Raw genomic sequence first — 25,953 nt, 5'->3', positions numbered from 1 at the left:
ACAGCTCAGCTTCTGTTAGCCATTCATAACTCAGAATAGCCGAAAGGCTTTTGATGTGTTCTATGTCAACAAATTCTACTCTTAGAACGGATTGAGTGGTCCCTGCTAGAGGTCGTGTTTGGATAGGAAAGTTCGAGGTGTTTCCATAATCTTCAAAAAGATCTTCCTCGAATTCAAAGGGATGCTCTAAAGGTGGTGGTTCATCATCCCTTAATTGGTTTTGCATTTCCTTATCAGGAGGTTTATCTACAACCAAATTAATAGATGGGTCAGGTGGAATTTCTAACTCGGTTGCAAGTTCCTCATCTTTTGGTTTAGGATCAGGCTCGACTTCTTTTTCTTCTTTAGGAAACTCATCATAAATGCCTGTGTAAGAGGTATTTTCAAGGATTCTCTCTAGGATAGCTCTCCCCTCATCTGTGAGTTTGTGTGTGAATGAGCCTCCTGAAGCAATGTCGAGGTGAAGAGCAGCTTCCTTGTTTAGACCACGATAAAAGTGGTAGTACAGTACATGGCTAGGCAGGGAAAGGTTTAGACCGGAATTGATAAGGCTTGTGAACCTAGCCCAAGCTGATCCTAAAGTTTCCTTCTCTCTTTGTTTGAATGTAAGAATTTCGATTCTAAGGTTAGCGATTCGAAAAAGTGGGAAGAAAGCGAGACAAAAGTTGTCCCGAAGTTCATCCCAATTTCCATTAATGCCTCCTACAGAATGAGCATACCATTTTTTTGCTTTCCCCAAAAGGGAGAACGGAAATAATTTCCATTTAAGGGTATCTTGTGTCATGCCAGAAATAGATCGGCAAGAGCACAACTGCTCAAATTCTCTAAGGTGGGTGTATGGATCTTCATCTACTTGCCCAGAGAAGAGTTGCTCCTGAATCATGGCTATTAGATCAGGGCCGAGGTCGTAGCCATCTGTAAGAATTGGATGTGATGATGGTGGTGGCTCTAATAACTCGCCCTTTGGAGCAAAGAATTTATAGATAGAAGTGAAATCCATGTGGTGTGGTGAAAATGGTAAGGTGAGTGTGGAAAAAAAGGAAAAGAAAAAGGATACATGGACGACTTGGTTCGAAACTAGCACAGCTACCGTTCTCCGGCAACGGCGCTAGAAAGCTTGTTGGGTATTTTAAACGCAAACAGAAAAATCCACAAGCGCACGGATACCGATGTAGCTTTCACCCGGGAGTATTCCAGAGTATCGATTTTCCACAGGGAACGTGAGTGTACTAATTAAGATTCAAGATCGCCCAAGGATAACTATATAATTATTTTTGGTGGGAGGAGAGGAAGTTTCCTGAGAGTTCTCTAGTTGATCTAAGAATCAAGAATTACTTCAAAGATTATTTATTTCGGGACATCAGAACACTAACCACAGAAAGAGATGAGAAGGGGGCTAGGAAGCTCTAACTATGGTCCTACAAACACCAATCCGAATGAGGTGGAATACGTCGACCGTTAGGGCTGTCACTACCCTAGAGCTACCACAACAATCCGCATGATTGGGTGCAATTCAAGGTAATTGCAAGACTAAACACCACGTCTAATCTATTAATTACTACTCTAGCGTTGCAAAGACTAGAGCACTTGATGCAAGCGGGAATCCAATAAATAACTTGAATGTAAATAAAAGTAATTAAAGAACTCAGGAATTATGAATTGAGGAACCTGGAGAACGATGAAGAACGAACCAGTTGCTGCAAAAGTACAATGTTGAGGAAGATCCGACAGATCCGGCTCCTCGGCTCTCCTCTTCTCTCTCCCTATTTTCTAGATTACAACTAGAACTAGAGGAACTAGAACTAGAACTAGATGAACTAGAGGGATCCTCTCTACTTGGATGAAGAATTGAAACCCTAGCTTTGATTCTGTAGAAGAGGTATGCCTCCAGGGGCTGGTGGGGGTCTGCTTATATGTCCCCTCAGGTGAATCTGGGCCGTCGGATCAAACCGACATTGATTGAACGGTTATCCTTGATCCTTTAGGTCGGTGGAGCACGATCCGCGAAGTTGACCCTGATTGGGCACTACAGGAGGGCGGGCGCCCTGGTCTCTAGGGCGGGTGCCCTGTGCCAAGCCCCGTTCTGCCTCCGCTTCGTTCCCGTGGCTTCTGGAGTCTTCTAGATGATAGAAAATTGCCGCACACGTTAATATCTCTATGTAAACCCGATGTGTGGGCCTTTCCTCCGTATTTCCTGATAACCCCCTGCAGAAATAGACAAACACCAAAACTCATGGAATTCTATCAGTTGAAACCCTAATTTTGGATGTTGGTTGCATATAGGTCCTTTTCCATGATTAGTTGACGGTTAAATGTGAGCATTAAGGACCGTCAACAACAAGCGCGTGGTGCATGACACTAAGGCTTTATAGGGGTTTGATTGGCGCAAAAGGCAAGGGAAATCCCGCTGTTTTTGGGATTGAAATCGGCCGGATAGGGAGAGTTCGTCTCGGTTACGAACCGAGGAAGAAGAGGCATTGTTTCGGTGGGTCCCACCTGTTAGCGAGAAGAGAAGGGGGGTCCAGCAGTCGGTGAAAGAAAAAGAGAGAGAGGGAATCAGGGCGCCTGCGCGGCTGCTGGGCCAAGCAGGGTTAGCTGGGCTGCGAGGTTCTTCCCCTTTTCTTTTTCTTTTCTGCTTTCTTTTTTCCAAGACATTTTCCAAAAGAGTTTTGAGCAAAGAATAAACTCCAACCAAAAAAACAATCAATGATCAAATATGCTCCAGCATGTATGCACCACATGTTCCTAACCTTAGGATAGATTTTATTTTCCACAAAAATTATTTGTTTACTAGGTTCAAATGCTCACATAAATTCTTAAATAAATCAAATAAATTCCTATTAAATAAAATCCAGGTTTTGGGTGTTACAAAATTTTTTAGAACACTGAATGCACTTGCTCATTGCGCTAGTAGGGACAAAGACTTCTAGTTAGAGAGGAGCCAACATCAATGTCCCTTGAGGTTGTTAAGAACTAGAGGATGAAGAAGGGCTTCATCAGGCATCAATGAAGGATTAAACCAACATGGAAGCACTTGTTCACTCAGTCTTTCACTATTTGTTTATTTGATGTGTGAGATCTCTTGATGTGTGATGAAGCGGCGATGGTGCAAGGTGCTACTTAGGCACATGAGCAGTGTGTACTACTAATTATGGGGGATAGGTGATAGAAAGAGTAGTAACTAACTCAATAAGAGGTGGCCAAGTGAGGTAGGGTTACATAGCTTTTATTTAACTGGCTGCTTTGGGATTAGCTAGACCAATATACCTATATTGGGTTTATTTTGATTAGTGTATGAAATGCATTATATAAATTTTAGAACCCCTAATGGGTAACAAGAATGGTATGTAGGGAATGGGCTGACCCTATTGTATTTCATATTGAGCTAAAATTTTGTCATAAAGCCCTCTAGGGGAGTGAAACCAACCCATCAAATGTCCCCTAATGGGGAAATCTCCATTAGGGATTGGGGATTGGAGTCCATTACCATGCCTAGTGGAATGCTTATTTAGCATGTGCACTCTAGAAACATAACTTGCAGATGGATGACATGATCAAGACCTCTATCTGCTTCATATATATAGATACCCACCACGTGCTTTAGGCTTCCTTTCCCCTCCACATTCTTATTTGACTCTTGTCTCTAGTCATCTCATTCGTTCTAGACACTCCATCACCAAAGTTATGCCTCCTTGTCAACGAACCTCAACTCCCCACCACCACAAAAGTCTCTCTCTCCCTCTGCTTTCAATTCATTAGATTGGTCTACTTGTTACCGCCTTGCTAGTTCCCAAGAAGGACTAGCTCCATGTTCCTTACTATAGTTGGCACAAAGGAGGGCCATAATCCTTAGCAAATGTGGAGCTCTCATTGGTTCCATCTCGTCCATTGGAGGAGGAGGGCACCATGATAGATATTAGTACTAACAATAACTCTTAATTTTCTTTTAAGTTCAAAATATTTATTTCATTTAAATCCTTTTAAGAGAAAGGGTCCCATTTAAAACTTCCTAGTTGAATGAAGTTTTCTCAACTTGAAACTATTTGTATTGTTTGTACTCAAAACTTTTGACTTGGAGTGTTTAGACTTGTTGAAACATATATGATTGCTTTGGGCTTAGGTCAATATACCTATATTGGTCTTCTTTTGGTCAGTGCATGAAATACATTGTATGAATTTTAGAGGCCCTCATAGGTAATGGGAGTGAAACGAGCCTAATGTCCCATAATGGAAGAAATCCTGATCCAATATTGGGGCCCATTGTCATGCCTAACGGAATGCTTATGTAGCATGTGCACTCTAGAAATATATCTTGTGCATGGATGACATGAGCAAGACCTTTTTCTTCTTCATATAAAAATCCATCACGTGTGATACACTTTCCTTTTTGCCTCCACATTCTTATGATCTCATTTGACTCTTATCTACAATCTTTCTCATTTGTCCTAGACACCACTAGAGTTTGCCTTCTTGTCAACGAACCTCATCTCTCCACCACAATAAAATCCTTTTATTTGCTTTCATCATATTTGTCAACTTGTCATTTCCTTGCTACTTGCCAAGCAGAACTAGTTCCATTACTCCTTAGTGGTTGTGACAAACAAGGGCCCTCGATCCTTAGCAGATGTGGAGCTCTCATTAGTTCCATCTCATCCATTGGAGTATGTGCACTCTAGAAACATAACTTGTGGATGGACAATGTGATCAAGACCTTTTTTTCTTCGTATAGAAACTGATCGCGTGTCATATACTTTCCTTTTTGCCACCACCTTCTTATAATCTCATTTAACTTTCATCTCTAGTCTTTCTCATTTATCCTAGACACCACAATGCTAGAGTCTGCCTTCTTACCAACAAACCTCATCTCTCCACCACCACTAAATCCTTCTATTTGCTTTCATTAGATCTATCTACTTGTTGTTGCAATGCTACTTGTCAAGTAGAACTAGTCCATTGCTCCTTATCAGTTGTGACAAAGGAGGTCTGCAAATCCTTGGCGGATGTGGAGCTCTCATGGGTTCCATCTCATCTAGTGGAGCATGTGCACTCTAGAAACGTAACTTGTGGATGAATGACATGATCCAGACCTTTTTATTCTTCATATATAGAAACTGATCACATGTGATGCACTTTCCTTTTTGCCTCCACATTCTTCTAATCTCATTTGACTCTCATCACTAATCTTTCTCATTTATCCTTAACACCACATCGCTAGAGTCAGCCTCCTTGCTAATGAACCTCATCTCTCCACCACCACAAAATCCTACTATTTTCTTTCATCATATTTTTCTACTTATCGTCGCCTTGCTACTTTCCAAGGAAACTAGTTCTAGAGCTCCTTATCAGTTGTGACAATGGAGGGCCGCTGATCCTTGAAAAATGTGGATCTCTCATTGGTTCCATTTCATCTAGTGGAGCATGTGCACTCTAGAAACATAACTTGTGGATGGATGACATGATCAAGACCTTTTTCTTCTTCATATAGAAACTGATCGCATGTGATACGCTTTCCTTTTTGCCTCCACATTCTCATAATCTCATTTGACTCTTATCTCTAACCTTTGTCGTTTATCCTTGACACCACATCGCTAGAGTTTGCCTCCTTGCCAACAAACCTTATCTCTCCATCACCACAAAATCCTTCTAGTTGCTCTCATCATATTTGTCTACTTATCGCTACCTTGCTACTTGCGAAGCAAACTAGTTCCATTGCTCCTTATCGGTTGCAACAAAGGAGGGCCCCTGATCTTTGGCAGATATGGAGCTTTCATTGGTTCCATCTTGTTCATTGGAGCATGTGCACTCTAGAAACGTAACTTGTGGATGGATGACGTGATCAAGGCCTTTTTCTTCTTCATATAGAAACCCTAGAAACATAACTTGTGGATGGATGACGTGATCAAGACCTTTTTCTTCTTCATATAGAAACACATCACGTGTGATACACTTTCCTTTTTGCCTCCACATTCATCTCATTTGACTTTCATCTCTAGTCTTTCTCGTTTATCCTTGACACGCCATCGCTAGAGTCTCCTTGCCAACGAACCTCCTCTCCACCACCACCACAAAATCCTTCTAGTCCTTTCATTGGATCAGTCTACTTATCCTTGCAATATGCCAAGCAGAACTAGTTCCATTACTCCTTATCAGTTGTGACAAAGGAGGGCTGCTAATCCTTGCAAGATGTGGAGCTCTTATTGGTTCCATCTCGTCCATTGGAGTAGGGTACCATGGCAGGCACCAGTATCGATATTAAGCTAGCGTACCTCTTATTTTCTTTTAAATTGAAAACATTATTTGATTTTATATCTTTTTAGATGAAAAGTATTGTTCAGAGCTTTCTATTGAATGAAGTTTTTTTCAACTTGAAACCTTTTTTGCATTATTTGTATGTATTTGTTCGGTTGGTGGAAAAGTGGTTGAAAGTATTGTTCGCTGATTTATTGTGAGAGAAAAATACTGATGAATGACTGACAGATTAGGCAGATAAGCTCAAGCGAACAAGCTGTTTGACTCGAAGTGTTTAGACTTAAAACTAAATATTTCCCGCTTCACTTGAGGCTAACTAGTACCAAAACCCACCAATTTCAATCATGTAGGAATTTACTCGCAGCTCTGATATGTTTGTTTCTTAATTGGGGTGTGAAAGGATTCCCAGGAACTCATCGTTTCCATCAGCAGTATTGAACCAAGATGGCAGAGTAATTAACCGCTGCCAAAGTGCCCACTGTAAAGTTTGGTTATCTTTAGTGGTTACAAGGAAATGTTATCTGTAACAATTTATGAAGCTAGCTGGTAATAAAACGCGTGAGCTCTAAACAAGGAAAAATATAATATCTGTTATACATATAGAATTGTATGCTGCAATAGATTTAGATGTTAACATATATATGCATTAGATATATATGATACCTATATACAATCCTGATATTAATTTCTTCCAAACACTCGTGATCAAGGTGCATATAAAAGGCACATCCTGCCACAAACATTTTTGCATTCCACGATCGAGCAGCAGCTACGATAATCAAGAGAATGGAGCACGGTGTCACCGCCACCGCCGCCGGTAAGCCCAAGGTGGTCTTTGTGCTCGGCGCCACAGCCACCGGGAAGTCGAAGCTCGCCATCGCCCTCGCCCAGCGCTTCAACGGTGAGGTTATCAACGCTGACAAAATCCAGGTCCACGAAGGCGTGCCCATCCTCACCAACAAGGTCACAGAGGAAGAGCAGGCCGGGGTGCCCCACCACCTGCTCAGCGTGCGCGACCCCGACGCCGAGTTTCCCCCGGAGGAGTTCCGACGGGAGGCGGCCGGCGCCATCGCCGGCGTGCTCTCGGCGGGCCGCCTGCCCATCGTGGCAGGCGGGTCCAACACCTACATCGAGGCGCTGGTGGACGGCGACGGCGCCGCCTTCCGCGCGGCGCACGACCTCCTATTCGTCTGGGTGGACGCCGAGCGGGAGCTGCTGGAGTGGTACGCCGCGCTGCGCGTGGACGAGATGGTGGCCCGCGGTCTGGTCGCCGAGGCTCGCGCGGCGTTCGCCGGCGCCGGGGCTGACTACACCCGCGGCGTGCGCCGCGCCATCGGCCTGCCGGAGATGCACGCGTACCTGATGGCGGAGCGCGACGTCGTCGGCGCCGCCGGGGAGGCCGATCTCGCGGCCATGCTGGAACGCGCGGTGCGCGAGATCAAGGACAACACCTTCCGCCTTGCGCGCACGCAGACGGAGAAGATCCGGCGCCTCAGCACGCTCGACGGCTGGGACGTCCGCCGCATCGACGTCACCCCCGTGTTTGCGCGCAAGGCCGATGGGAAGGAGTGCCACGAGCAGACGTGGAAGAAGCTGGTGTGGGAGCCGTGCGAGGAGATGGTTAGGGCTTTCCTCGAGCCGGCGCCGTCCCTGGCTGCCGTTCCAGGTGTTGCAGCAACTGAAGATGGGGACGAAGGCCGTGATGCCGGCGTCGTCGCCGCCGCCGCCATTGCTGCCCCCGCTGCCAATGTCGCCCCCACTGGAGATGTCGCCAACGCCGTCGTTGCTGATGCAGCGGAGACCATATAAGTAGCTAGTGGACGTGGCCATGCATGCAGGCAGGCAGGCCTTAGTGCCTCCGGCTTGCTTAAAACTGATAGGTGTGGGCATGGGGAGAGAGGGAGAGATACATTTGTATGCGACTTGTCTTTCTTTGTAGATGTCTCTCCTTTTTAAATTTATCTCCCCGTAGCGTCTGGTTTAATATAATTATAATGTTTTTTAAATCATATCATATATAATGCTCACACTCAGCCATATGAATATACGAACGTACTTTATCCCTGTAAGCATTGGAAGACTGAGGTGGTATATATATCTTAGGATTGACAATCGTCTCGCTGTCAATGGTACATTATTTACACTTAGAAATTAGAAATGAAAACAGTCAGAAAACACCTCAATGTTTTCTACCGGACACAAAAACGAATGCGAACTTATGGAATATCAAGAATTTTGAAAATGAACCAAATCAAGCAGAATTATATCAAACATGGTCGGTATAAAAAAAATCAATATAAAACACTAACCCATAAGACCAAATGCATAACAAATATACTTTACTCATAAACATGTGAAAACTGATTAAGCTATATTCTCTACGATCTCAACATCTAAACGTAGTTCAACATCAATGCTATAACGGCCCACTTCAGCCCAACGAGCAGCGGCAGCAGCAAGCGAGCCAGCCCAACGAGCAGCGCTGCAAGCACCAGGCTCATTTTTCAATTTTAGTCCCATGCATCTTGCTTATTAGATACTCCCTCCACCCCAAATTATAAGGTATTCTAAGAATCTTATAGAGTCAAAGCATTTCAAGTTTGACCAGAATTATAAAAATAATTATAAAGATTTATGAGATCAAGCAGATATACTATAAAAATATAATTAATAAAGAATCTAATGATACTTAGTTGGTATCATAAATGTTGTTATTTTACCATATAAGTTTGGTCAAACTTGAGATGCTTTGACTCTCCAAAATTCTTAGAATGACTTACAATTTTGAATGAAGAGAGTAGATGGGTAAGAGAGTCCATGGTCTATATAATAAGATCTAGATGCACTAATTTTTTTATCAAAATCTAGATCCACTCATAGCTTAGTGTGCTCTTTGCGCTCCCTATCTCTTATTGGGCTAGGCTGTGTCTAAATTAGGATTCCTATCGGACTAAAAATGGGATAGTCCATATTTTAAAAATTGGACATTCCAAATAAAAACTGGAAAAGTGGAAGACGACCATTTTTGTTTTATTACTGAATTTGGAATGTTGTATTTGGTATACAAATTTTGAATTTTTTTTGAAAATACGAATTTAAGTAGGCCAAATGTAGAAAATGATGTGGTACAAGATGTATTTTGATCGTTTTCATCTCTACACTGTAGGAATAGTACCGTTAAATCATAAACAAATTTAAAAAATTGTGAGCACCTATATCAATGCAAGTCTAGCATTACCCTTGTCCAAGCCATACCATCCTCTCTTAGGAAAATTATGAGCTCTGCGTTGCAATTTGCATGAGATCAAAGAAATCCAAAAGACGAACCAGCTCTATTAAATTGCCTAAACTCTGGTCTACTTATTCTAGATGCAAAGCTTCTTCTATTCCCTAGCTTAAGACTATTTGTAGTAGCTCTAATATCGATTTGAATGCAAACAATGCACAATGCCTACTTTTGTTAAGTCGATATCTTGCTTTGGATTACCGAAATGATTGTATTGGAGGATTCAATCTAGGTGGATAGCTTCCACCATAATGAACCCATTTAGTTCAGCTATGCTCAATTCACTAATGTATGGATGTTGTTTTGAGTCCACAAAACAGCAAAAGCACAAACATGTAACATGAGGTGGTACTTATTGATATAACAGTAATTTTGACAGCAAACTTTCAAATCAGGCATATGAATGGTAAATCATTAATTTGTGCAAATATATAGTAGCACAATATTGATATGATATAATTATTGGCAAGTGATATTGTCAATAATTAAAATGGCTATATTTGAAGGTCATACAACTATCAAAATATTAAAAAGATGCTAAAAAGTCAAGCATTGTTCAACTGTTCCATACATTAAGACGTCTTTGGTGACTTTATCACGCAAAATATATGCCTGGGCCCCAATGCTAATCAAGTGGTAGGTGGAAACACGAAAACTAATTCAAAAGACATATTTAGGTTATTAAAAAAAATCAAAGTTTGGCATATCCATAGTACATACAACTATGTACTCACATATGCAAAATTTGAGACGCAAACTCACTTTTGAAAACTTCTACAAAAATGACCATACAGGGATTCTCCACAAAGATCCACTAATCTTAAAGAAATCCAAGCCGTTCTGACTATGAGCATGGCTAATATGTCAGTTTTACACTCCATAGAGGTTGCACACTTTCACTATGTGTTGTGATTCTCGTTTGCCAGGGATAGCTAGTCCCATATCATATTTCTAAGAATGTGCGGCTGAGCTTCACAACAAAGCCTTTATGAAGCTCCTCCAAGCCTGTTTTTACACCTCTACTTGGGTTTCACCGCTAATAGTTGATACCAACACCACTACAGAAGCCCGCTCTTGTGCCACACAAACCGACCCAATATTAACCATAGCTTGGACAAAACTAATTAACTGGCCAGACCCATAGCCCATATGGGTCTCATGGTTGCATTGTTTACCTAGGTTCTAGGCTCTGAGAACCATTTTTTTAATCCAAGCAAGAACTATCACAAACCCAACATCCAACCACTGTATCATAACACATCCAAAACGAGATCCACCATATCATGGCATGAACCAACCTCAACCAAACCATTCATCTTATTGAATTCATATTCTTCGCATTGCTAAAAACATTACATCCCAAGGTTTCATATACTATTAGTCAAAATTAACATTTAGCCCAGCCTAGGCTAAGACTACAAGGTTAAGCATATGAATCTACCCATCCGAACCTAGGTTCCAAGGATGATATATCAAATCTAGTAAACCCTAACATGAGCTTTTCAAATTAAGACTCTACATGCAACTAATGTTCTAAGACTATCTCCAACAGCCCATACCCAGATACGAGACCTGTTCCACAATTGGGTCACCCACAACAAAAGGGACAAGCACCCAAATCAAATCTTCTCCAACAACCAACCCAAATCTCACCCAAAAACTGCATCTGTGCAAGGCAAGGGACCACATGGAAGGAGCAGTAATGGTCTTGGCCGCCGACTGGAAGGAGGAGTCACCATCGTCGTGGGGGGAGGAGCAACCTGCGGTGACCTGGCTGAGGCCGTTGGCGAGGAGCAAGGTGATGGCGTTGAGCCTCGTGGCGAGGAGCGAGGCCAGCGGTGAGCGATCTCGTCCAGGCGGCCCGAGGAGGTCCGGCGCATCGCAGGTGAGTGACATCGACTAGCTCCTCCTCGTCATTGTAGTCAGATGGCAAGGAGCCTGTGCTCAACAACCGCATCATCGTGGCATCCAAGCCCCATCACGGGGGCCCTAGCTCTCGTAGTTTTCCTCCTCTTCACATCATACCACTCCCCCTACGCCGCCGCCGCCAATGGGGAACGATGAGATGATGGACCCCATGTGCCCTAACCGTGTCTAGAGATTTGGGTCATGCATCGTGAGGACGCTTATTTGCCCCTCCTCTCTCCTCCCACCCAAAATGGGTAGTCTGATTGCCTACTATGTTGGAAGGGGATTTTTTACTGTGCAGCATGTATTTTAGGTTTAGGTAGCCTTATGCATAGTCTGCTGGAGATAGTCTAAGTACACTAACACAAAATATATAAATGTAGGTGCAAGATGTTAAGAACACTTGCCTCCAAAAAGTTATTTAGACATCTGTTCTTTCCTTCTGGATCAACCTTGATCAAGGCTTCTTCAATAGACTACAACCATATGAATAAGCATAACAAATGTACCTAAAAATAATACACCAAGCATTACAATACATAAAGGCAACTAATGTGTAGTGTTTGTTTCTATGATTGCATGAGAAGAAAATTCACTAAAAACATAGCTACGCTTTTCAAGTTTTAGTAGCATATTTGTAAATATTTTTTTGTTAATGTTTTAGTAACATTTGCATGTACTTGCATTCTTCTCTTCTTAACCTTCATAAATAGAACAATTTGAATCATTAATGTTTCATATTTTTTGTTATTTAATTGTGCACTTAACGTCCACTGCTATGTCCAGGAAAAAAGAAGATTAAATAATACCTCTATAACTGAAATAATTCCCTTTTTCCTACCGAAACATTAAAAACAAATGATAACACTTTCTTGTTGTCTTTCGTTAGCTTCTAGCTGTGTTTAAGTTTCTCAGCTTCCCTAAAGTATGCTAGATATTCATTTGGTATGTTATTTCTATTAGATTGTTAAAGCATCTTTGTTGAGCATGGACATTATTTAATTTAGAGTTGTTTTATAGAGGCTTCAAAGCTTTTTGTTTCTGCTAGATTAATTTGCACAACAATCGTAGACGATGGATTCGGAGATCTTTGCTTAATAAAAATAGTTAGCCTTTGCTATCTTTTGTTTGTTAATAACAACTTCTGCATTTTATCCGTGGGAACTGTATTTATCTTTTGTTTGTTAATAAAAACTTCTGCATTTCATGTAGGCTATCGCTGCTTCCTGAACCACCAAAGGTAAAAATCCCTCTTTGGGCTGTTTTCCCTTCTTAACCAGTGCAATGTTTGTTAGAGTAGCAATCCCTCTTTGGGCTGTTTTCCCTTCTTAACCAGTGCAATGTTTGTTAGAGTAGCTTATTTAGTTGATACTGAAATTGGGCCTTCCTTATTTCAAGACTACTTTTACTTGAGAGATAGCTATGGCAGTTGTGTTGAAAAACTATTATACAATTCTGACATATTTCACTGTTTAATGCCCAAAGTATTGTCTAAAGATCCATCTTACTTAAGCAAAGTATGAAGTCTATTGTAACATTGACACTAAATAAATTACATACAAGAAAAGCACAACTATATTGTAGATGAGAACATTAAAATTATTAAGTTTTATTGACCTTTGCTCCCCTAAATAAATACATACATGGTTAGTGGAATATTAATTTATAACTGTAAATGAAGAAAGCTTCCTTATAATAAAAAAATTAACTTTTCAAACAACATGGGGTAGATAAAGAAGAGTTTTGCATCTCAGATTGTGCCTTAAGTTAGTTTAATCAATGTTCCATCTATTTATCCTACTATTTATTTGAGAATCATATATATATATATATATATATATATATATATATATATATATATATATATATATATATGGGCAGCATCAGGAAGAATGCAGCTACAACCTAGGTGAGTGACTAGTTACCCACATCCACATGTTCATGACCAAATATTAACTGATTTGTTGCTGCTTATTGACATGACATATTTATATAATATATATATATATAGATGTGCTTTCCCTATTGTCCAATTCCCAAATGTTTGTTACAGTTCCTGATTTTGTTGATACTGAAATTGGGCCTTCCTTAAGACTAGCCAAAGGATGCTAGATCAGTTGGTCTAGTCACTCCAACGGCACCTCACAAGTCAAGAGTTCAAATCCAGTGGGAGGAAATTCAGGCAGGTTAATAAATCCTCTGATCCATCCTCATACCAAAGCACTGGGGGCCCCGGCCCAATTCTCACTTAGACGGCGGAAAGGCCACCGTGCATGGATTTGGATGTGGTTTGGGGGTTTTCTCGCCGCCCCCATTCTCACTTCGACGTAAAGGCCACCATGCATGGATGGGGGTGTGGGTTTGGGGGTTTTCTCACCAAGTGAGAAGGCACTTTCCTCTTAATTTGAAAGTTGCGCCAGCAGTCTTAACCGCCCCGGTAGAGTTTTTTTATTTCAAGACTACTTTTACTTGATACGAACCATGCTATAGCAGTTGTGTCAAAAAAACCATTATAAAATTGTGGCATATTTGATTGTTTGATGTCCAAAGTACTGTCTAAAGATCCGTCTTACTCCAGCAAAGTATGAAGTCTATTGTAACATTGACACTAAATAAATTACGTACAAGAAAAGTACAACTATATTGTAGATGAGCACATTCAAATTGGTAAGTTTTATTGACCTCTGCTCCCATAAATTAGCACATACATGATTAGTAGACTATTATTTTATACCTATAAATGGAGAAAAGTTCACTAGAATAAAGAAACTAACTTTTCAAACATCATGGAGTAGATGGAGAAGGGTTTTGTAGCTCAGATTGTGCCTATGTCTTCAAGTTAGTTTAATAAATATTTCATCTATTTATTCAGCTAATTATTTGAGAATCAAATATATATATATGCTCTGCAACACAACAGGAAGAATGTTGCTAAGCCTTGAAAGCTAGGTGAGTGACTAGCTTCCCACTTCATGCTATATCTCAAACCAATTCAGTCTTCATATTTGTAACTGCGCTTTCACTAGTGTTGTATAAATTTGAAGACTTGCTAGTGTGCTATAAATTAGAATACCTATTTATTTATACGCACAAAACATGTATATTTGCTAGAACACATGATTTTTTACATATATATAGAAAATAATACAAAACCATTTGGACCGTTTGACTCCATGTAAATGGCTAGAATGCTAAATGAAGGGTGACCAACTGTTAACTATTTTGCATTTAGAAAAACATTGGCAAGGTCTAATCGTACACATAGACAATGGTATCATGCTCTCAACCACGAGATCTCTCTCAATATAGTCACGGGCAAGACTTAACCAAAACTAAGTCTAATGGCTCAAACAAAGTACTAGAAGAGATAGCTGGCTTGGCCTCTTATTTATAGAGCTATTACACATGTTGAAGCATGTCCTTAGATATTTTGGTTGAACCACTTAACCTCAAGGGCATATAATGGTCCAAGTAGAGATCCATGCATCCGATGGCCGTGAGCCCCTCACGAGAATGCTTTGCCTCGACGTAAGCTTCCCGGTGACACCATGTGTCGCCTCAAACTTCATCCTAGGTTTTGAGACCCAAATTGACCAAGCAAAACCGTTCTCTGTTGGTTTTGATGCCCAAACCACCAAACTCAGCTGGAGAAGCATATCTGCTACACCTCCTCCATGATCTCAATATGTGTCACTACTTGCCCTCAACTGCATGTGCATGACCACCAAGTCCTTTGCATCCCCGCGTGATTTGGTTCACTGTCATCTTGACTTGGTCAACTCAGTCTACTACACCATCTCCTTATGTACACTTGTTTATTGATGTTCCTATAACACTCCGAAATTTTAATTTTGGATTGTTATTAGAAAACACTAAATTAAATGAAGGATTTAAAAATTTTCTAAAATATTCCAAGATTTATCCAATTGTTGATAATTCAAAATGAAGAAAATATGGAATTTTAAAAACTTTTACAAGTGAAGTGAAGGGTGTTTTGTTTGATTAGTGTGCCCTTGCTTGTTCGTGGTTGTGTGTAAAAAAATGAATTTCTAAAATTAAAGCAAGCCACGATTAGGCCCTTCTCGATTTAAAAAAATAGCACTTTAAAAAACCGTATATGAAAACCTAATTCCAAATTTGAGTCAAGAATAATTGAAAAATATGTATAAAAGAAAATAGGTTTTGTTTTCAAAAGTGTTAAAGAAAACAAGCTCCTAAATAATATCAAATTAGGAATTCAAAATGGTTTGAAAATTGGTTAGGCAAAATAGTTTAGAAATTTTATTTTATAAAAATGAAAGGTATTTCTTTTCCTCTCTCTTTCCCTCCCTCTATTTTGGCTTGCTCGTGCTTGTAGCCCACTAGCAGCAAGCGGCAGTAGCCCAACCCCGACCAGCCTCCCTCTTCTGCGCCCGCAACCGCCCTTGGGCCTTCGCCCAACAGCCGCGCAAGCCCACCTTCCCCCTGCGCACAGCCGCTACCATGCGGGCCCCGCCTGCCAACCCGCCGCTTCAGCCGCTGACGCTCCGGTCCCACGCATCAGCGGGGAGGGGTTGTCCCTAACATCTCGCCCGCATCGCGCGGGATGCACCCGCCGCCGCTCGATCCCCCCTGTGTGCGCGAACCGAGGATGGACGAGCCTATAAAGGTCATGCCCTGAGCCCTGCATCCCCCTTCGAGCCCTAGGGCAGTGCCGCCGCCGCCCCGGTGCCCTAGCAGCGCAGCCATCATATCCACCGCCGCCCCGAGCTCCATGCGGCCGTCGATCTTCTCGAATGCTATACCCCGGATGATGAGGATCGGTCTCTAAGCTACCCGCCAGACCCTCTCCCGCCTTCCCCCTCGCTTTCTCTCGCATGCTCACGCGCTCACCGGAGGAGCTCCACGGGTCCGAGCTGCCCCGCCGCGCGTCACGCTGGCCCCAGCAAGCCACTTCCACCGCCGTCACCCTCGGTGAGTTCGTGAGGTCACGCTCTACCCGCCCATGCCCCCGCGTCGTCCGATCATGCCCCGTAGCGGCAGCGCCGCCCTACTCCGGCAAGCCGCCGCCATGCACCACCGCCAGGGGCGGCACCCCGGTGACCATCTCCGCCAGAGAAACTGTGGCCGTCCGATTTGGATCTAGTGGCCCAGGTTTGATCTGGAGCCAGGTCAACCCCTGGTTAACCGAACCAACCCAGTCACCTACCGCGTCAGCGCCACGCAAGCGTCATGTCAGTGTTGACCAGTCAACCTGGTCAATCACCCCGGTCAGCACTGCTCACTTTGCACAAAGGCCTCTGTAGTTTTTGGTAATAAACCCGTAGTCCATCCCTATTCAAAAATAATTAGGTTTAGGTCCAAATTTTTGCAGCTTAGACCCTAGATCCGTTGGTATTCATAGATTTAGTCCAAAATGCTTTTAAAATTCAGTTTTGATTTATTTAAAATACGAAAAATGGTTCTACTTATTCACAGTTTTACCACTGACCTAGTTTTGGCCATATAATCCGCGTTTTAACTCTGATTGAGCTCGTTCTTGTCGCGTTAGGTTCGTATCGACATAAACTACGTGTTAGCCATGACATATGCCTTGTTTGACACTTTATGTTTTCACCATAAATATAAAATGATTAATGTCTAACTAAATGCCTTTTTAATCTATAGAAGTAATTAGGGTTTATAACTTTAGTTTTTCTTAAACAAATATTAATATGATTAATGTCAACATGATTGTCTTTTTAAGTGTGACTTACTTAGTCTGGCCTCTTTTCATAAATGTTTTGTTTCACTTATGTCACCAATTCCATGTTTCCTAAGCTATAAATGATAAAGTGACTTAAATGATATATAATTGTTTATGATTAAAACAAGACTAACGGTGAACCTCAACTTTTATAATCCTTTATAATTTGGTTAATTCAACCTTGAGATATTTCTTTGAAAAGTCTATCACCTTCTTTCACAAAATAAAATACGACTAGCGTGTAGCTATCTTTTCCGTTAAGTTACATGCCTCAATAGTCGTGTCTATTTAACTATAGCTTCGTTCTCACTCGTTCTTGTGTTGTCATGATCGTAGCGACAAGTCATGTTGTTTAGTATGCTCTCTTTCAAAGCTTTTTTTTAATTGATATCTGTTCTTAATCATGATTGTTATTTGTCTGTTTGTGTTGCTTGGTTGCTTTGAGTAGAAGAAGCATGGTTCGTTAGCGTCGAAGACTAGGAGCTGAGGACCGACAGTGGCAGCACAAGATGGAGATCTGGAAAATAGAAACCGAAGACTTCTGAGCAGTTGTACACTGGGAATAAAGGCAAGTGCAGGCACCCTTTGATCATATTGTACCTATGAACTTTAAATACATTTACTTTCCATTGCATGTGTCTTAATACTGCAAACTCTAAGGACATGACTAGTCCTCTACTATATTCCTTGTACTCCTGGGTTTATACATGGGTAGTATAGTGAACAGTAGATACGATTAGTTGCTCTACTCATCTATTCCATATGATAAATAAAAGTAATGATCTTGCTTAATAAATTCTTCAATGATAATTAATGTTTAAATGATGAATGATGGTCACTTTGGTGATGGAGATGTGGCGGTGCTTGCGAGCATCATGGTTTGTTGAGGAAAGAGGGAACGAGTACTAGAGCTTGGCCCAATTTCTCAGGGTACTCGTTGCCGCCCTCTATAAGGACTTAGTCATGGAGCGGCTGAAAGTACTAGAGCTTGGCCCGATTTCTCAGGGTACTCGTTGCCGCCCTCTATAAGGACATAGTCATGGAGCGGCTGAAAGGTCCAAATGGCTAGAGGAGGGTGAATAGCCTATTTAAATTTTCTACAAACCTCAACTAGACAAGTAGATTAGTAAAACAAATGGCAAAACTATTCTAGCACTAGCACAACTAAGCTATGCAAGCCACCTACACAAGTCTAGCAAGAAGGCTAAACACTAAGTCACAGCAACAAAACAAAACAAAAGTTAACTACACTCCTATGTAAGAAGACTAAGCTACACAAGCTATATAACAAGTAAGATGTGCAAGAAAGTAAAGGAGTAGAGAGTGATTGTTATACCAATGTTGTAGAGTAGATATATGACCAATCAATCAATCACAATCACTAGAGATCCTCGGCAATAGATGACACAAGATTTTTTTAACGAGGTTCACTTGCTTCCCGGCAAGCTAGTCCTCGTTGTGGCGATACACCCACTTGATGGATCACGAGCTAATTGGCAATCCAAAGCCAAACCCTCAGCGGGTGCCGCACATCCACTCAAAAGATGGGGATCCTCCAAGCCACGAGCAATCCACTAGAGTAGCCAATTGCGATCTCCCGCGGGGAAGGCTCAAGAACCCCTCATAAATCACTTGGTGAGGCTCGAAACAATCTCCAATCACGAGCTCAACACCTCCACTGCTCCAAGCCATCTAAGGCATCGAGAAACACCCAAGAGTAACTAAATCCGCAGCAAACTCAAAGATCAAGTGCCACTAAATGCAACTCTCAAAGCAATGCACTTGAATCTCACTAGGATTAGCAATCAAGCAAGGAGATGAGTGGAGGGAGTGTTCTCTAGCTCAATGTATGCCTCAAGTAATTAAATGTGCAAGAGGGAACCCCCCAAAGCCGGCCACCTTCTATTTATAAGCCCCCTCAAAGAAATAGACATTGGCCACTTTCATTGGGCTGAAGTCGGGGGCACCGGACTCTCGACTGAAAGGTCCTAATATGGCTAGAGGGGGGTGAATAGCCTATTTAAAAATTCTACAAAACTCACTAGAGCAAGTGGTTAGTAAATAACAAAGTGTAGCTTTTTGCTCTAGCTCTAATGGGGTGTTTGCAAGCCACCTATCCAACAATTCTAGTTGATATGATCACTAGGCACACAAGAGCTATGTCACTACTTACACTAGAGAGCTATCTAAAGTTTCTATACAAGTAAGTAAGCTACTCTAGTTTGCGGGAATGTAAGAGAGATGGTATGATCTTTATACTGCTGCGTAGAGGGCATGAACCAATCAATAATTTGAAGTCCAATCACCGGAAGAAATCCAATGAACAATCACAATAGAGACACACAATTTTCTCCCGAGCTTCACGTGCTTGCCGGCACGCTACGTCCCCGTTGTGTCGACCAACACTTGGTGGTTTGGCGGCTAAGAGGTGTAGCACAAACCTCGTCCTCATTAGGAGACCGCAAGAACCGACCCACAAGTGAGGTAACTCAATGACATGAGCAATCCACTAGAGTTACCTTTTGACTCTCCGCTGGGGAAGGTACAAGACCCCTCACAATCACCGGGAGATGGCCACGAACAATCACCAACTCGTGCCAATGCTCCTCCGCTGCTCTAAACCGTCTAGGTGGTGGCAACCACCAAGAGTAACAAGAAAACCGCAGCTAGAACGATCCCCAAGTGCCACTAGATGCAATCACTCAAGCAAATGCACTTGGAATCACTCCTAATCTCACAAAGATGAATAATCTATGAAGGAGATGAGTGGGAGGTGTTTGCTTAGGCTCACAAGGATGTCTAGTAGTCAAGAATGCCAAGAGAGGGAGCCCCAAGCCGGCCAACACGTATTTATAGGCCCCTCAAGCAAATAGAGTCGTTGGCTCTTTCACTGGGCAAACTGCGGGGTCACCGGACGCTACTCAGGAGGCACGGGACGCTCAACCCTTGCGTCCGGTGCTCCAGAAATGGCCACGTGTCGCCTTTTGAATTTCTCGTGTTGATTTCTAACGGTAACCTGCAGAGCACCGGACGCTCCTAAGTTGGCACCGGACGCGTCCGGTGCACACCGGTCTTAAACGCAGAGAGGTTCGCAAAACGTGTAGGGCACCGGACGCTGAGCATCGGATCGTCCAGTGCTCACCGGACATAAACCCAGGGAGCATTGCAAAACGGATCTCACATCAGACATGGAACACCGGATGCTCCAGCCTGCGTCCGGTGTCTGGCGTCCGGTGCCTAACCCTAGCTGAGCCAGGCAGCCTGCACACCGGACGAACAGGCACAGCGTCCGGTGCTTCTGGGCCAGCGTCCGGTGCCCGCGACTTCTCCAAAATTCCCACCGGCGCAATAGAAAATATGCACTTCATTTTCTCAAAAAGCGCCGAATCCCGCCTCGCAAGCTCGGCAGGAGGGAGAGAGGAACCAATTCTCTCTCTACCCTTCAAACTCCACCTCCTTCTTAAAGTGTGCCAACACCACAATGTGTAAACCAACATGTGCACGTGTGTTAGCATTTTCACAAACATTTTCTTCGAGGGAGTTAAGTTAGCTCACTAGGTTCTAAATGAATGCACAAGAACAATGACACCTAGTGGCACTTGATAACCGCTTAGCCAAAGAATTTCTCTCTTTATAGTACGGCTATCTATCCTAAATGTGATCACACCCTCTATGGTGTCTTGATCACCAAAACCAAAACCCTAAGCAATACCTTTGCCTTGATCTCCATAGGGTTTTGTTTTTCTCTTTCTTCTTTTCCAAGTTGAGCACTTGATCATCTTGTGGTCATCACCATCATCACCATGATCATCACTTGCTCCATCACTTGGCATGTACCAACCTCATTAAGTCTACACACACTTAGTATAGAGGTTAGTACTAGGGTTTCATCAATTATCCAAAACCAAACTAGGGCTTTCATCGACCCCCTGCGTCTGGTGCTTTGGGGTTGGCCACGTGTCCTCCTTTGAATCTCGCGTGTCAAACTCTAACGGTCACCTGTGGACCACCGGACGCGTCCGGTACTCACCGGACTCGTGCGCAGAGAGTTTGTAAAACTCAGATCTCACTGGACTCAGAGCACCGGACACCGGACTCATGCGCAGAGAGGGTTGCGAAACCCCCTCACACCGGACGCACACCACCGGAAGCACGCAGAGCGTCCGATGCTCTCAGTCAGACACCCTCTGCTAAAGGCCACACCGGACACATGAACAGGGAACACCCTGCGTCCGGTGCTCAACCCTAGCAGGGTCAAGCACTGACAGCACACCAGACGCTGAGGCCAACGTCCGGTGCCTCCGCACCCTGCGTCCGGTCCCGCGACTTCGCCAAATTTCCTACCGGCGCAATAGAAAATATACACTTGATTTTCTCAAAAACGCCGAATCCCGAGAGGAACCCAAACCTCTCTCAACCCTACAAACTCCACCTCCTTTGCAAAAGTACTAACACCAACAAGTGTTCACCACCAAAGTGTATGTGTGTTAGCTTTTCACAAATATTTTACCAAAGGAGTTAGGTTAGTACTTTTCTAGATCCTAATGCATATGCTCAAGATATGGACCAAGTAGCATTTGATTCAAAAGATAACCGTGATTTCCCCTCTTGATAGTCGGCTATCTATCCTAAATCCGGTCAATCACTTCTCTACTCATTTTAGACCGACAAAAGTAAAACTCTATGTTTATACATTTGCCTTGATAACTTTGCTCCTCGTCTATCACCATGATCTTCAATTTATGCTTTATCCCTTTGTGATCATGTGGCCACCTTTCTATGCCACCATGCACCTTCATCACATGTGTTGCTATGCCTAACTCAAATCACTTAAACACAAGGCATTAGCAACTTGGTGTCATTAATTACCAAAACCAAACTTGGGCTTCAAGCTATATGGCTCTGGCTTGACGTAGTATCACGACCTCTACTACTAGGGTGTAACTTTCTGGGTAGGCGTAAGGAAGTAGCTTGGGTATTCATATTAAGAGGTCGGTCAGTTTGGGGTCCCATGGCTATGGGCACGACTACCGCGCGCCCTGGCCAAAACTTACGAGTTGCACTCTATTAGCTAGAACTTGTGAAAAGTCTCGTAGTGAAACCCTGTCTGCTCACCTTGGTAGTGTTTTGGAGAGTCGCAACTCCGGGTAAATGGGAATCACGACTTGAAGTGAAAGTGTACAACCTCTACAGAGTTTGATCAAACTAATATATCAGCCGTGCTTACGGTCACGAGCGGCCCAGACTCTCACACGATGAGTAAATTGGAATCAAATAGAACTTGGAGGCGAAACTTGGTTGAGGTTGCTACCTCGTGTTTTAGCGGAATAGCTATTATGTGTTAGCGGGATAGCAATCCTCCCATGACCTTAATGAGGTTGCTACCCGAGTTAGTGTCCGAGGTTGCTACCTCAGAAATAATAATAATAATAATAATAATAATAATAATAATAATAATAATAATAATAATAATAATAATAATAATAATAATAATAATAATAATAATAATAATAATAATAATAATAATAATAATAATAATAATAATAATAATAATAATAATAATAATAATAATAATAATAATAATAATAATAATGGTGGCTAATAATATTGTTAATTTACTTTCATATAATTAAGGGTTGGGATGTTCTACTCGCAACTATTTGTTTTAATAATAGTATTGTAATAAAAGTTTACCAACTAAAAAGCTCACTTGCAGTTAAACAATGTCAGCTTTTCTTTTGATTAAGCCTTGCATGTCATTATACTTTCCGCCTGTACTTGTTGAGTTCAACATGAACTCACCCTTGCTATTTTCCCCACACCCCCCAATTTGTAGTAAAGTGCTGCTCGGAAGAAGGATAAAGATGTCATAAAGTTTTCTAGAAGCTTAACAGAAGTGCTTGTAGTCACCTGTCCTTGAGAAGAATGGAGCCTAAAAAGTTTAGCTACTGTTTTCGCGTACTCTGATAGTTGTAAGTGTTATTATAAATATGTTTTCCGCTATATATATATATATATATATTCTATTATTTTGTTGTATGTATGGAATTTCTGGGCACACATATGACGACTCTAGTTTTCTTTTAAAAAAAACAGGGTGTGACAGGTGTCATTCACACACAGTCAGTCTTTAGGCACTCCTTCGATCTAAGCCTCACGTCCATCCTTCATCGCTCCCAGTCTATCGGCACAAACCCGCTTGACCTTCTCCATAGCCATCGATCGTCTCAGTGCTCCACATATGCGCACCACGTACAAGACAAGAGACATATTGCACAACACCACACTCATGCCTTGATTAGTTCAAAAACACTAAACCAAAGCTTGATCATCTTCTGACAATCACTCATCATCACAACACATATGGGCATAACAATGTGCTCGCAGTTTTTCTTTAAAATGACCAATATATTTTGTTCGGCTTTACAATTCTTCTTCAAGTGGCCGAGAACTAGTGGGTTGTCTAACTTAGGCATTCCCCTAGTGTGAAAACATAATTAACAACCGTAATAAAGAATCACCAACAACCATTTGACAAATGGTGCTAGTAGTAGTAGCAAAAGATAACAAAATAATTAAACGGAAAAATCTTATTATGGGCAAGTGAACCAGTTTAAATAGTCTAGTAGGGTAATTATAAATAGGGCAGTTCAAATTTTGGATTAGGTCAGGTGGACAAACCAAACAGTAGGCCTAGTAAAATGGATGTATTGGCGGGTGTAAATGAATTGCTACTGAAGGCATCATTGATATCAAAGAACAAATGGAGATCCTGAAATTTGTATATGTCTAACCATTCGAGTGTTTCTTTTTTTTTTCTGGCAAGGTTACTTTTGCAGAGCTGGAGCCGATACAAATCATTTGATCAGGCACGCCTGAAACAGGGTGAAAGTGACGGCACAGAACAAACAGAAATAATGGCAGCTATGGACACGGACGACGGCGCGCTGTGACTGCTGAATAGCAGAGTGTGCCTTCAAGGCTTCAACGGTTGCACTTACACACACACATGTACACTATGGGTCAGTGAACTTGACACGAGTGGTCTAATTGCATCAAGATCATTTTTGGCTCTTTATTCAGACGCTGCCTGCTTAACACGGCATCAAACGGTGTATCCAGTCTGAGCCAATGCAAGAACACCCAATGCACGAACAATATAATGATCAGACTGGCCACATTATGGTAGAACTATCATATACAGACAATAAAGGGTTTACTAGGGAAAAAATGTACATATAATAGCAGGTAATAAAAGATATTACACTGAAGTGAAGCGCCAGCAACACACGAGTGCATGCCGACTGATCATTTTTTACACATATATATCATCACTACTAATACAAGCACCCAAAAAAACAAATGAGAAAGGAGCATAAAAAGAACACATCACGGCCCAATATGAAAGGCCCATCCATCATCCAGAAAATGGAGATGGAGGCCCAAAAAAGTGAAAAAAAATACAGTGACAGTACATTATAGGGGTATTATTAATACTATGATGACACGACTGAAGTAATTAAACTGCTAAGCGCACCCAGCAACTCACCACGCCACAGTCCACCACCGGCGGGCGCAGAGGCGGTCGTCGATCGATCCGGGAAGACGGCACACGATCAGTAGTAGTAGGACGACGAGGAGCCGCCGAGCTGGAAGCCGTCGGCGCAGGCGTCGTCGACGGCCGGCATCGGCGAGAAGAGCGGGCTGTGCACGTACCCTTCCTCGAAGTAGACCCCGTGCGAGGCGGCGGACGACGCACCACCGTACGCGCTGAACTCGGACGCGTCGCACCACCCGCCCCCGCCGCTGCCGGAGCTGGCATTGGCGCTGCCGCTGCCGCCGCCTCCGCCTCCGCTATACATGTCCACGGAGCCGCCGGCGTCTTCGGCGGTGAGGTCGTCGGGTATGGCGAGGTCGTCCATGAGAGCGGACATGTCCTCAGCGCTATAGTCGTTGTAGCCGTAGGCGGAGGCGTAGTAGTCGTCGCCGGCGCCGGCGCCGTACCCGTATCCCGCCCCGGCGTTCGCGGCCGGCGGGGCCGCGGCCGCCGCCTGCAGGGACGACGCGGCGGCGGGGTCGGCGGCGTAGAATGGCTGGAGGAGCTGCGTGGCGTTGTCGCCGGAGGTGAGGTCCGGGGACAGGTAGGGGGTGATGGAGGAGCCCGGCGGGAGGTCCGGGTAGGCGAAGTTGGTGCGGGCGCGGGCGCCGCGGAGGGAGCGCGCGGCGCGGTCGTAGGCCACGGCGGCCTCCTCCGCCGTGTCGAAGGTCCCCAGCCAGTGCCGCTCCTTGGTGGCCGGGTCCCGGATCTCCGCCGCGTACCGGCCCCACGGCCGGCGACGCACGCCCAGGTACCGCGTCGTGTTGGCGTCCGGCTGCGCCTGCTGCTGCTGCTGCCGCCGCTGCTTGGACGACGACGACGACGACTTCTTCTCCGAGGATGACGAGGAGGAGGAGAAGAAATACGACGAGAAATTCATGCTGTCGAGAGCGAGCTAGAGAGAGTGGTGTGTGTGCTTCGTCGTCGTTGACAACAAGCTGAGGAAGAAGGAGGTCAGAGGCTGATGGAGAGGTGGTTGAGGATGGTAGTTGTTGGATTGGTGGTGCATGGGGAGGTTGCATGGCAGGAGTATATATAAGCGCGGGAAAGCGAAAAGGGTAGCATGTTTAGTGGGGCGGAAGTTGGCCATGAAAAGAGGATTAACAAGCTGATCCGTCGTTATATGCCACTGCTGCATACTCTAGTGTTATATATATGTATATATATTACTCTATATTTATATACTCT

At 43.2% G+C, this 25,953-nt stretch overlaps 2 protein-coding genes across 2 annotated transcripts; one reads left to right on the top strand and one right to left on the bottom strand.

Moving 5' to 3' along the window:
- LOC8072042 (adenylate isopentenyltransferase 3, chloroplastic) lies at window positions 7,018–8,221 on the top strand. Its single transcript, XM_002447690.2, has one exon. The coding sequence runs from the start codon at window positions 7,036–7,038 to the stop codon at window positions 8,056–8,058; it is 1,023 nt and encodes a 340-aa protein (XP_002447735.1). The 5' UTR covers window positions 7,018–7,035; the 3' UTR covers window positions 8,059–8,221.
- Window positions 24,388–25,754, bottom strand: LOC8072041 (ethylene-responsive transcription factor LEP). The gene has a single exon (XM_002446320.2). It carries the CDS (start codon window positions 25,643–25,645, stop codon window positions 24,785–24,787), a length of 861 nt encoding a protein of 286 aa, XP_002446365.1. The 5' UTR covers window positions 25,646–25,754; the 3' UTR covers window positions 24,388–24,784.

The sequence above is a fragment of the Sorghum bicolor genome, chromosome 6 (assembly GCF_000003195.3).
Source record: "Sorghum bicolor cultivar BTx623 chromosome 6, Sorghum_bicolor_NCBIv3, whole genome shotgun sequence".
In the NCBI taxonomy this organism is placed as follows: Eukaryota; Viridiplantae; Streptophyta; class Magnoliopsida; order Poales; family Poaceae; genus Sorghum; species Sorghum bicolor.
Note: the sequence above shows the minus strand (reverse complement) of the source record. Positions and strands in the feature narration are given on the sequence as shown.

Coding starts and splice junctions, on each gene's coding strand:
- LOC8072042 (XM_002447690.2), top strand. CDS start 7,036: ATGGAGCACGGTGTCACCGCCACCGCCGCCGGTAAGCCCAAGGTGGTC.
- LOC8072041 (XM_002446320.2), bottom strand. CDS start 25,645: ATGAATTTCTCGTCGTATTTCTTCTCCTCCTCCTCGTCATCCTCGGAG.